At 45.6% G+C, this 9,509-nt stretch overlaps 3 protein-coding genes across 3 annotated transcripts; all 3 read left to right on the top strand.

Annotated features, from left to right (window-relative positions):
* The first annotated feature begins 547 nt into the window (after positions 1-547).
* Positions 548-2,968, top strand: LOC112894585 (40S ribosomal protein S10-1-like). Its single transcript, XM_025962343.1, has 5 exons — positions 548-686; positions 787-835; positions 1,314-1,596; positions 2,004-2,139; positions 2,565-2,968. The coding sequence occupies exons 1-5, from the start codon at positions 684-686 to the stop codon at positions 2,634-2,636; spliced, it is 543 nt and encodes a 180-aa protein (XP_025818128.1). The 5' UTR covers positions 548-683; the 3' UTR covers positions 2,637-2,968.
* A 137-nt stretch (positions 2,969-3,105) lies between these two features.
* On the top strand, positions 3,106-6,560 carry LOC112894584 (putative box C/D snoRNA protein SPCC613.07). The gene is made up of 5 exons (XM_025962342.1): positions 3,106-3,751; positions 3,856-4,069; positions 4,586-4,654; positions 4,992-5,124; positions 5,219-6,560. The coding sequence occupies exons 1-5, from the start codon at positions 3,499-3,501 to the stop codon at positions 6,200-6,202; spliced, it is 1,653 nt and encodes a 550-aa protein (XP_025818127.1). The 5' UTR covers positions 3,106-3,498; the 3' UTR covers positions 6,203-6,560.
* A 215-nt stretch (positions 6,561-6,775) lies between these two features.
* On the top strand, positions 6,776-9,305 carry LOC112891725 (ubiquitin-fold modifier 1). The gene is made up of 4 exons (XM_025958666.1): positions 6,776-7,085; positions 7,203-7,300; positions 8,421-8,453; positions 9,048-9,305. Exons 1-4 carry the CDS (start codon positions 6,994-6,996, stop codon positions 9,116-9,118), a joined length of 294 nt encoding a protein of 97 aa, XP_025814451.1. The 5' UTR covers positions 6,776-6,993; the 3' UTR covers positions 9,119-9,305.
* Positions 9,306-9,509: the final 204 nt, after the last annotated feature.

Here is a 9,509-nt window from a genome sequence, read left to right on the forward strand (position 1 = left end):
ATACCTCTACCCTCATTTGTATACTTTCATGGGCGGGATACTAGTCGGCTACAAGGATCCTAGTAGGATCACAGAGGAACGGCGGTAGAAGTCCAACTTCATTTTTCCTGCGAGTAGCTTGTTTACGGGTATCTGAGGATCCATCATACCAATCTCACTCACACTAGCTAGGGCGAATAATGTTTATGGTCTCTCCTTAACTTACCGGCTCAGCAACGTCGCTGGCCACAATACTTTCAATACAACTGGGAAGACCGTTCCATGCGAGCTCGATCTCCCGAGGACACATACGAGCCAACTCCGCGATAGCATGTGCGGCTCTCTCTTTCGACCAACAAAGGCTCTCCATCTTTCTTATTTTCCTGGCTCCAATCTTCCGCTTTTCTTAAATGAAAAAAAATTCTTAGTGGACCCGGACATCAGAATATGGGCCCTTTTTTTTTTTTGCTTCGAAGACAAAATAAAACGAAACAAGGCAAGGCCCAGAACGAGGAGGAAATTGAAAAAGGCAGACCCACTACGCGGCCCAGATCCGCCTCCCTCTATATATCGACTCGCCACACAGCTAGGGTTTTCTCTCCCCGCAGCGCGCCACCTCTCTCCCGCCCCCTAGACACCCCCAAGCCGGCGCCGCCGTCGTCTCCCTCACTCATCCGCTGCCGTCTCCGGCCTAGTCATTCACCATGGTGAGCCGCTCTTAACGAATCTACATCCGTGGGTTTGCCAATGCATTTGTTCCACTGGCGTCTTCTAACGCGATGATGTGCTTTTCTCCCTCCCTCGCAGATCATCTCCAAGAAGAACCGCCGCGAGATCTGCAAGTACCTCTTCCACGGTGAGCTCCTTTCTATTGTATCCCTATGCGCGCCAAAGAATTGGTTTTGTACAGATCGTCATTTGTGATTAGATGCCTGTTGTTGGTATATTTAGCCCGATAGGTTCCCAAGTGTCAATGTAGTACTCGTCAGTAGAGTTGTTGCAGCCTTTAGATGCTAAAGGGATCTCGTCATTGCAGCATAACTTTGAAATGTTTGTTTGCTCTGTACTCTATATAGGTCTCCTGCAGAGGGCATGGATTTTTTTTTTCATATCCAACGAGTGATTCAAAATGTATTTGCATGTTCCCAATGCAACCAGTGAACATGCAACCAGTCCTAGGATTTTTTAAGAGTGTGCCTGTTAGTTATGTGTACTGCAATTCTGACATTTTTAATTTTCAGGATCAATACAATGTCAATGTGTATGTAGAATGGATGAATATCCTTGTTAGGCTGAGGGTATATGTAACTCTTTTGAACCTGTCTGTGGTGCAGAGGGGGTCTTGTATGCCAAGAAGGACTACAACCTGGCCAAGCACCCGAAGCTTGATGTCCCCAACTTGGAGGTCATTAAGCTCATGCAGAGCTTCAAGTCAAAGGAGTATGTGAGGGAGACCTTCTCCTGGCAGTATTACTACTGGTACCTGACCAACGATGGCATTGAGCACCTCCGCACCTTCCTCAACCTGCCATCAGAGGTTGTGCCTAATACCCTCAAGAAGTCCTCCAAGCCCCCGTCTCGTCCCTTCGGCTCTGGCCCACCGGGTGACCGCCCCAGGTAAATTTGTGATCGCTAGACAATATCTGTTATGTTCGTTACGAGGAAATATGTGGCATGTATGTATCTCTGGCTTTAGGTATTTACTTAGATGATTAGTTATTGTACTGTCCTGAGGAGTGGGGGCTATTAACCTTTTTACTTAAATGACACTAGAGTTGAGCTGTTTCTACTTAAGCATTCTGACATCCAGAATTTAGATAATGCAAATTGAACTCATTATTGTATTGGAGATGAGGTTGATGTCTTTGGACAGACTTTGTTTTTTGTGAGTATTTGTGCAATGGTTAATATTCATGAATGGTTCCTGAGTCCTTGCACTCTTGTACATCATCGTTTGTATCTAGATTGTCAATAGAATCTCACTGTGATGCCATGGTTACTGACATATTCTGTTCATTTGGCAGGGGTCCCCCACGTTTTGAGGGTGACAGGCCTAGGTTTGGAGACAGGGATGGTTACCGAGGAGGTCCGCGTGGTGCTCCAGGTGATTTTAGTGGTGATAAGGGTGGGGCACCTGCGGAGTTCCAGCCATCTTTTAGGGTAAGACTTGTATAGAGATCAGGATTGCACCTATGATTGTGAAGCAGCTGTTCACATTGCTGTCTGTGTTTACGTTATCCATCTCATTTCAGGATAGCTATAAGCTCAATTTTGTAGTACTTGTACTTGAATGCATTAGGTTATATCGTATTGCTTAAGTCCCTCTGTTATTTCCATGCGTTGTTCATGTCTTATGCTGATTTACTACAAACTTTAAACTGCCTGCAGAAGTTTCTGTAGTGTGGTTTGGTAAGTAGAAGTAATGATCTTTGACCTTATTCGATGAGTCTGCAGTGTTTTTTTAGTTGCTTACTATATGCAGCGTTTAAGTTTCATGCCATGTAGATTGGCCTGTGTTCTATGAACTGCAATCATATTCAGTACTTATTGCTTAATTGACGCCATGCTTGTTTTTGTTTGTTCAGGGTAGCAGACCTGGCTTTGGCCGTGGCGGCGGCGGCGGTGCTTTTGGTGCTGGGGCCTCTTCCATGGAGTGATACTTCAGTTAGCCAGCACATTGATTTGATGAAAAGTTTACAGATGCAGCGTGCGAGGGGAGGCTTCTCTGTTGATCTTTGAATTATGGGGACAATGAGATTTTGTTTACCAAGTTGTAGCAGTGGTTCTGTGAGACATGGTTCTGTGATTTTTCGTTTTTGTTAGATGAAATTCTTGAAATGGAGGAGGCTGTTGGTAGGCCAAGAATGTTATGAGCAAGTTGTCATCATTCTGTCTCTGTCGCTTCCTGTTTCGGTTGGATCTATGTATGATCGCCCTCTCTTGCTCTCGTTTGATTCGGAATTGAAATTCTGTGTTGATTTCCTGCGAAGCTGAATTTTCAAAAGCTTGAACAGTGAGTGTGCTCCGTAGTTGCTCTACTGTTGGTGTTATGCCTGATCTCTGTTGCCAGATGTGCTGGTTCGCGTTGAAACAATTATATGAAGGTTATTATAAAATGCTCATTGCAATTAACCTGTCTCATCGAAAGGCGAACATGCTCTGCAGACTTCGAGGACCCGAACGCTCACGGTCATGGCTGAAGTTTGTCAAACTGGATAGATTTGACATCCAATTCGTGAACCGGTGGTTTTCCTCGCCGCGCCGTCGTCGCATCGCAAACGTTTCCGCCGGCGCCGGCGCCGCCGCCGCGACCCTCGTGTGGTATGTATGCGTCACAACAAAACGGTCAAATCCTTCCCCTAGGCTAGCTAGCTCTGGCTCTCGGGAGGCGGCGCCGCGCGGGTCTCGTCGCTGATAAACCTCTCGTCCGTTAAACCCTAGCACCTCCCCGCCGCGCCGCACGCAGCACCGTTGGCAGTGGCACGCGCCGCCCCCCTCGAGCCTCGAGTCATCTCCGGAATGGAGGAAAATCGGGAGGATCCGCCACCCGCGGAGAACGCGTCCTCCAGCGGCGGCGGCCCCGGGAAGAAGGGGTCCCCGTGCGAGGAGTGCGGGGAGCAGCCGTGGAAGTACCGGTGCCCCGGCTGCGCCCGCCTCACCTGCAGCCTCCCCTGCGTCCAGGTGCACAAGCGCCGCACCGCCTGCACCGGCAAGCGCGCCCGCACCGACCCCGTCCCCCTCGGCCAATTCGACGACAACCAGCTCATCTCCGGTAAGCCGACCCCAAATCCCTCACCTTCTCCTTTGCTTCCTTCGCCCCTCTGATCATCAATCGATGCCGACCGCTGATTGAATTGCTGCCCTGTGCTTGTAAAGATTACAACTTTCTGGAGGAGACCAAGCAGGCCAGGGAGTCGGCGCACAGGCTCATCGGCGGCTTCGGCCGCAACTTCGGGGGACAAGGCGGCGCCCAGCTGCCCAGCTGGCTGTTTTTCCTCCGCAAGGCCGCGCAGCGCAGGGGTATCAGGCTCTACTTCCTCCCCAGGGGCATGGCCAGGAGGGAGCAGAACCGTTCCCGACACAACCACAGGTGCTTTGGCTCTGCTGCTCTAATAAACATTTCCCCCCTCTACTGGCTCCATCTTTGCGTTGTGTTGCATTGCTTGGCCTGTATGTTCAAAATTCCTTGTCATCAGTATGATGCATTGCTGCTATGATTCTTGCTTTCTTTTGGTTTATAAGGGTTTTGATTCAGTTCAGCTATGCATTGTTCCAATATTTGGGTGCTTGCCAGATAGATAAAAGATGTAACGAGACTTCCTTGAATAATGGTGTTGTGCAGTTACCACTGGAAATTAATCTGTATTAGTGTTTTCTCAAGAATAAATGCTATGTTTCACTGTTACTGCTTAGCATATGCCCTTGATCAATCCATAACTAGCGCACACATTCACAATCAATCGGGTTCACTGGTTACAAGGAAAAAAACTCTTTAAATGTATTCTGCCCTCTACAGACAACTTATATCCTCGTTAACAACAATGCCAGTAGTACAATTTTTTTTCAATTCTTTTCATAGATTTACATCTGAATCCCGCCTTTGCAGAAAGGATTGCATATACTGGACACTTGAATGGAAATTCAATTCAGCAGATGTTGTCCTAACTGACCACGAGTAAGTCTTCTTCTTCCTGGTCTGCTTGCTTACAAATTTTGAACTGTTTCAATATGGCAATATCTCAATCATTGCTTTTTTTTAACAAATTTTCAAGATGTTCTTTTTTTATCATTCTCAAACTCCCTACTGTTACACATGTTATTTTTCTATCATTTTTTGATAACATATTATTCTGTCATTACTTGGTTCAAAATTATTTATCCATACTATCGCAAGAGTTTTTTCTTTTTGGTGTGTGAAATGGAAATATGTATGGTGACTGCAGAAGCCTGGTGGTGTTGGGTATGCTATCACCCCCTTTCTTTGGGTTCTCATTTTGTGCCTTATTTTTCAGAATAGACGAGCACACAACCTTACTCTCTCTATTGGAAAAACATCTTAGTCCTGGCCCTTGGAAGGATCAGCTTACACAATATCGCAATACAGAACTTCGTGATCTGAAACTGTTCATTCAAAAGTCTGCCAAGGTATTGTAAATCAAGTCATCATGTGTGTAAAATACCTATTGACCTTTGCTCTACTTTATTTCATCAAATAATGCTTTATCTTAACTTGCTATAGGAATCAGAGTCACCATTCCGTCTACTCAATATAGAAGAACCGTTGCGACCACAATTGAGGGGTGTACTTGTTGTTGAGTATCCAACTATTAAAGTATTTCTTCCATCAGACAGTTGTGACTTCGAAGTCGAGAAAGTGGCGAACAAGCTTGTTAAAGATGGGAAAACCACTGGCAGCACAACTGATGATCCACCTGTAGAAGGCAACAAGTTTCATGAGGAGGAAATAGAGGAAGGTGAGTTTTCACCTGAGACGGAGATTATAGATCTCAAGGACTGCGGACCTTCGAGTGCCAGTAAACTTGCTGCAGCAGAGGTTACAGGTGAATCAAGGAGGGATATCAATGTTGATTCTTCGGTGCTCTCATATCCCAGCAGTCAAGCATTACATGGTCAGCAGAAAGAACTGAATCAATATAGGAAGATGCCATCAAATGGAAGCTCTGGGGGTACAGAAACTAAATCCCTAATGGAAGTCTGTCCTCTAGGCATGGAGAAGGCAAGGGAAATTGAGTTGTCGTCAAAGGGGAACATTATTGATCTCAAGGAGCATGGAACTTCATATCCTGGCAGCCTTATGGAGGCAGAAGGTGCAACTCTATCTAAGATTGACATCAAGACAGATACTTTAGTGACATCTTCCATCAACATCCTTGCCCCTGATGGTGCGATTGGTCCTCAGCATGAGCATAGTCAACAGAGCAGGAGGACACCAAGCTCAACTCCTGAAGCTCTGAAAAGGAAATCTTGCATGAAAGTTTATCCACTGGACTTTGATGACAACATTGGAGGGCTGTTCCCGGAGGTACCCGACTTGGCCTTTGAGCAAGAAATGATGGATAACTACCCAGAACTGTTTGGGGATATGGATGTTGACGATTTCTTAAGCTGTGATTTTGAAATGATGACCGGAGACAAATCGGTGGAAGCAATGTCTGGGTTACTGTGGGATGACTTGGAGGAAGGGGAGATTCCAACAATGTGAAGGAAGAAAACATGATGCTTCAGAGAATTTTTGCTAGTTCGAGCAAACGAGTCTGCAATGTGCTTTTCCTGGGACGCTCTGTAACGTAATGGTAGAGCACTCGCATGTTCCTGCATCTACACCAAAGAGAGTTATGCAGCTTCTGTTATTCTTTATAAGATTTTTTTTTGGTTCAGTTTCTTTCTTTCTTTCCCCTTTTTTTGTGCACCTGCCGTTGCCAGACTAGCATATAGTGTCGGGTGCCCTTGGGGAGCAAGGTAGCCTGTTGCTCCTTGCTGCAGAAATTTTGGGGTTGTAACTTTGTAATCCTTGTTAATTACTGAGCAATTCTGTGTTGAATCCAACTTTGGGCATTGTATATGTAGTATGCTGTATTTTGTCGGGATCAGAGGCTTCTGATTGAGAACCTACCACATGCTGAACATTATTCGTGAAAATGCATTGCATAATCAGATTCCCTGGGACTTGGATAGAACACAGTTACACAGATGATGATATTCATCAGTAGGAAAAAGAAGAAAAGAGATTCATTGTGGAAGGGGGAGAAAGGAAAAAGAAAAGAGATGTGCAGGAACGGAACGCGCGGCAAACGTGCTCGCCTGAGAAAAACGCAACCCCCCCTCTGCTTGCCTGCTGACGCACGCGAATCCGCTGCTCTCTGTCTCTGGTCTTGCAAATTAAAGGAGGGAGAAGGGCTCGCGTCGCTACTCGGAGCGCAGGCCTGCCTACCGAGCAGAACCCATCTCCTAGTCCTCTCACGCGGGCCGCGAGGCTTCTCTTCTCGGCAACCCATGGCGGCGGCGGGCGGCGGCGCGGCGGGCGGAGGAGGGAAGGTGTCCTTCAAGATCATCCTCACCTCCGACCCCAAGCTCCCCTTCAAAGTGTGAGTAACCAGCTCTCGCTCCCACGGATCCGATCTCTCCCTCGACCTCGATCCCTCCCCTGCTGGTCCTGGTCCTGATCCGGGGCGATCCGACCCGCCCGTTCTGAATTCCCGCAGGTTCAGCGTGCCCGAGGCGGCGCCCTTCACCGCGGTGCTCAAGTTCGCTGCAGAGGAGTTCAAGGTCCCGCCCCAGACCAGCGCCATCATCACCAACGGTAGGCCATCGCACCTCATGGCAATTCTCTTGGGTCGTGATCTGATTTCGCTGCTCTTACACGACTTAGATTGCCTAGAGAGGATCTACTCGACCATGATGGTAATTTGAAGGGATCGAGTAGGCGTTTTGTTCAGTCGGGATCATTGCGTAGCAGCAGTTTCGATCACCATGTGACCTTGACATTGGAAACTGCCATGTAGTATGTAGATATGAAATTTTAGGTTCGTGCGACCATGGGATTTTCATTTCAGGGTCTGTATGAATTGAACATGCAGCATGAACCATTGAATTTGGATGCCTAGCCTCTTAATGAAATACGTGCTCAGGCATGTTCGCTAAAAAAGAATTTGAATGCCTAGGGTTAGATGTTTGGCTAGGTCCAGACTTTAGGTAGATGACTCATTTATTTGGGAGCTGTGGCAAGCAAAATTTAGTATACCGAGATTTGATGCTTTCAGTGGATGACATGCTTGGGAGATGTCCAATTCCATGTTGCTCAGAAACAAAATTCGTTACTGCGCTACGGATGGATGATGCTACTGAAGTGGTTTTAAATTTTTTTTTTGTTTTGACATTTTGGGTTTAGTCCTAAGCAATGGCAGTCTGTATTCGGATTCTTCCAATGAGTTCCTCATTAGGAAAGGTAATTTGTACCTTTCAAGCTGTTGCGTCTAGACACCATCTGGTTCCTGTTAAGGTCATTATTATAAGATTTTCAGTGCTGTCGTAGTGCCGTTGAAATCTTACTTGAGAGTATAATTGAAAACACAGAATGGTAATTCTTGGGGTTCCCCCATCTTGATGTGTTGATTTTATTCTGGTAATACCAGAAAAGAATGTACTTCTCTTTCCTAGGTTGTTTATCTATAGAATGGTGTGGATAGCTTTCAGTTTTCTGTATGTGTTGTTACCTTTTGGTGATCAGTGGCCTTGTAACGTAATGCTTCTTAATGCAGCTTTTGTTATTTATTAATCATCAAGCTTGTGACATGTGATGATCTTTAAGTTCTCTGCTTATTTGCATATAACATGTGATGATCCGCAAATGATTTTTCTTGCTTGTCATACATAACATTCTTACCTTATGTTGAAATAATGTTGCATTTTCTCCTTTGCAGATGGAGTTGGCATCAATCCCCAGCAAAGTGCAGGTACCTTTCCAGATGCTTGCATACCTTTACTTATGCTATGTTTTTTTCTGGCATAATACCTTGAAGAAAGTCATCGGTGCAATACCTTTTAGGCATAAATATGCTGCATAGAAGAATTTGCATCAGCTGATTGGTTTAACATTCTGAATTAGATAACATCAGTACAAACATTTAGTTGTATGGTGCACCATTTAAATTGCGCTGACGCAAAAGTTGGCAACTGAAGTTTCCAATGGGGTGTTTGGGAGTGTTACTACCTCCCCCTGTGTAGGCTCTAGCCTCTACTTTCATCAGGTTGAGTTGTGCTTAGGAAGGGGTAGATTGTCGCTTTTCATCTAGTGCAATTCTTAGATAATATATAAGCACTTGAACATGCCTTTGAAAAATGCCATGACTTGCTCTGCACACAAAATGGGACATGCTTAGCACAAATGTACTGCTATGCTGCACTGTTTCTATGGATGGGCCCCTCTGTTATTTGGCTGAACGTTCTACATTTTGAATTTCTGCTCTCTGTCAAATGCATTTATGTGTCTTCACAGTTTTGTTTACTAGTCCCAATTTCTGACATGAACCGTTGTTTTTTCCGCTCAGGCAATGTGTTTCTGAAACATGGTTCGGAGTTGCGTCTCATCCCCCGCGACAGAGTGGGAGCTTCTTTCTAGAGGATACACTACATTGTGAGCAGAACTTGAGAGAATAAAGTTTGATGTTAGCTGTGCTTGGTTGTACAATGTGACATGGGTAATATTTTGAACATATATGTTTCCTTGTATGTTCTGTTTGCACCTGGTGGCGCTAGCAAGTGGATTATGCATAAACATAATTCTGCAAGGGAATCGATTAACTGAACTGACTGTGCCACGCGGGTTCAGCTTACTTTTCTTTCCAAGTTTCCCCTGAACATAGAAGTAGGCTAAGCGATATGATAAGCCCTGATGGCTCCGAAAGAACGCAAAATTTCTCTTCTACACTGGCTGGCTGTCGCCGAATTTAACTTAAAATTTTCAGAAAACAGAATGCATTGAACAATGCAATGTACTTCTTGGCCAACAC

The sequence above is a fragment of the Panicum hallii genome, chromosome 5 (assembly GCF_002211085.1).
Source record: "Panicum hallii strain FIL2 chromosome 5, PHallii_v3.1, whole genome shotgun sequence".
Classification (NCBI taxonomy): Eukaryota; Viridiplantae; Streptophyta; class Magnoliopsida; order Poales; family Poaceae; genus Panicum; species Panicum hallii.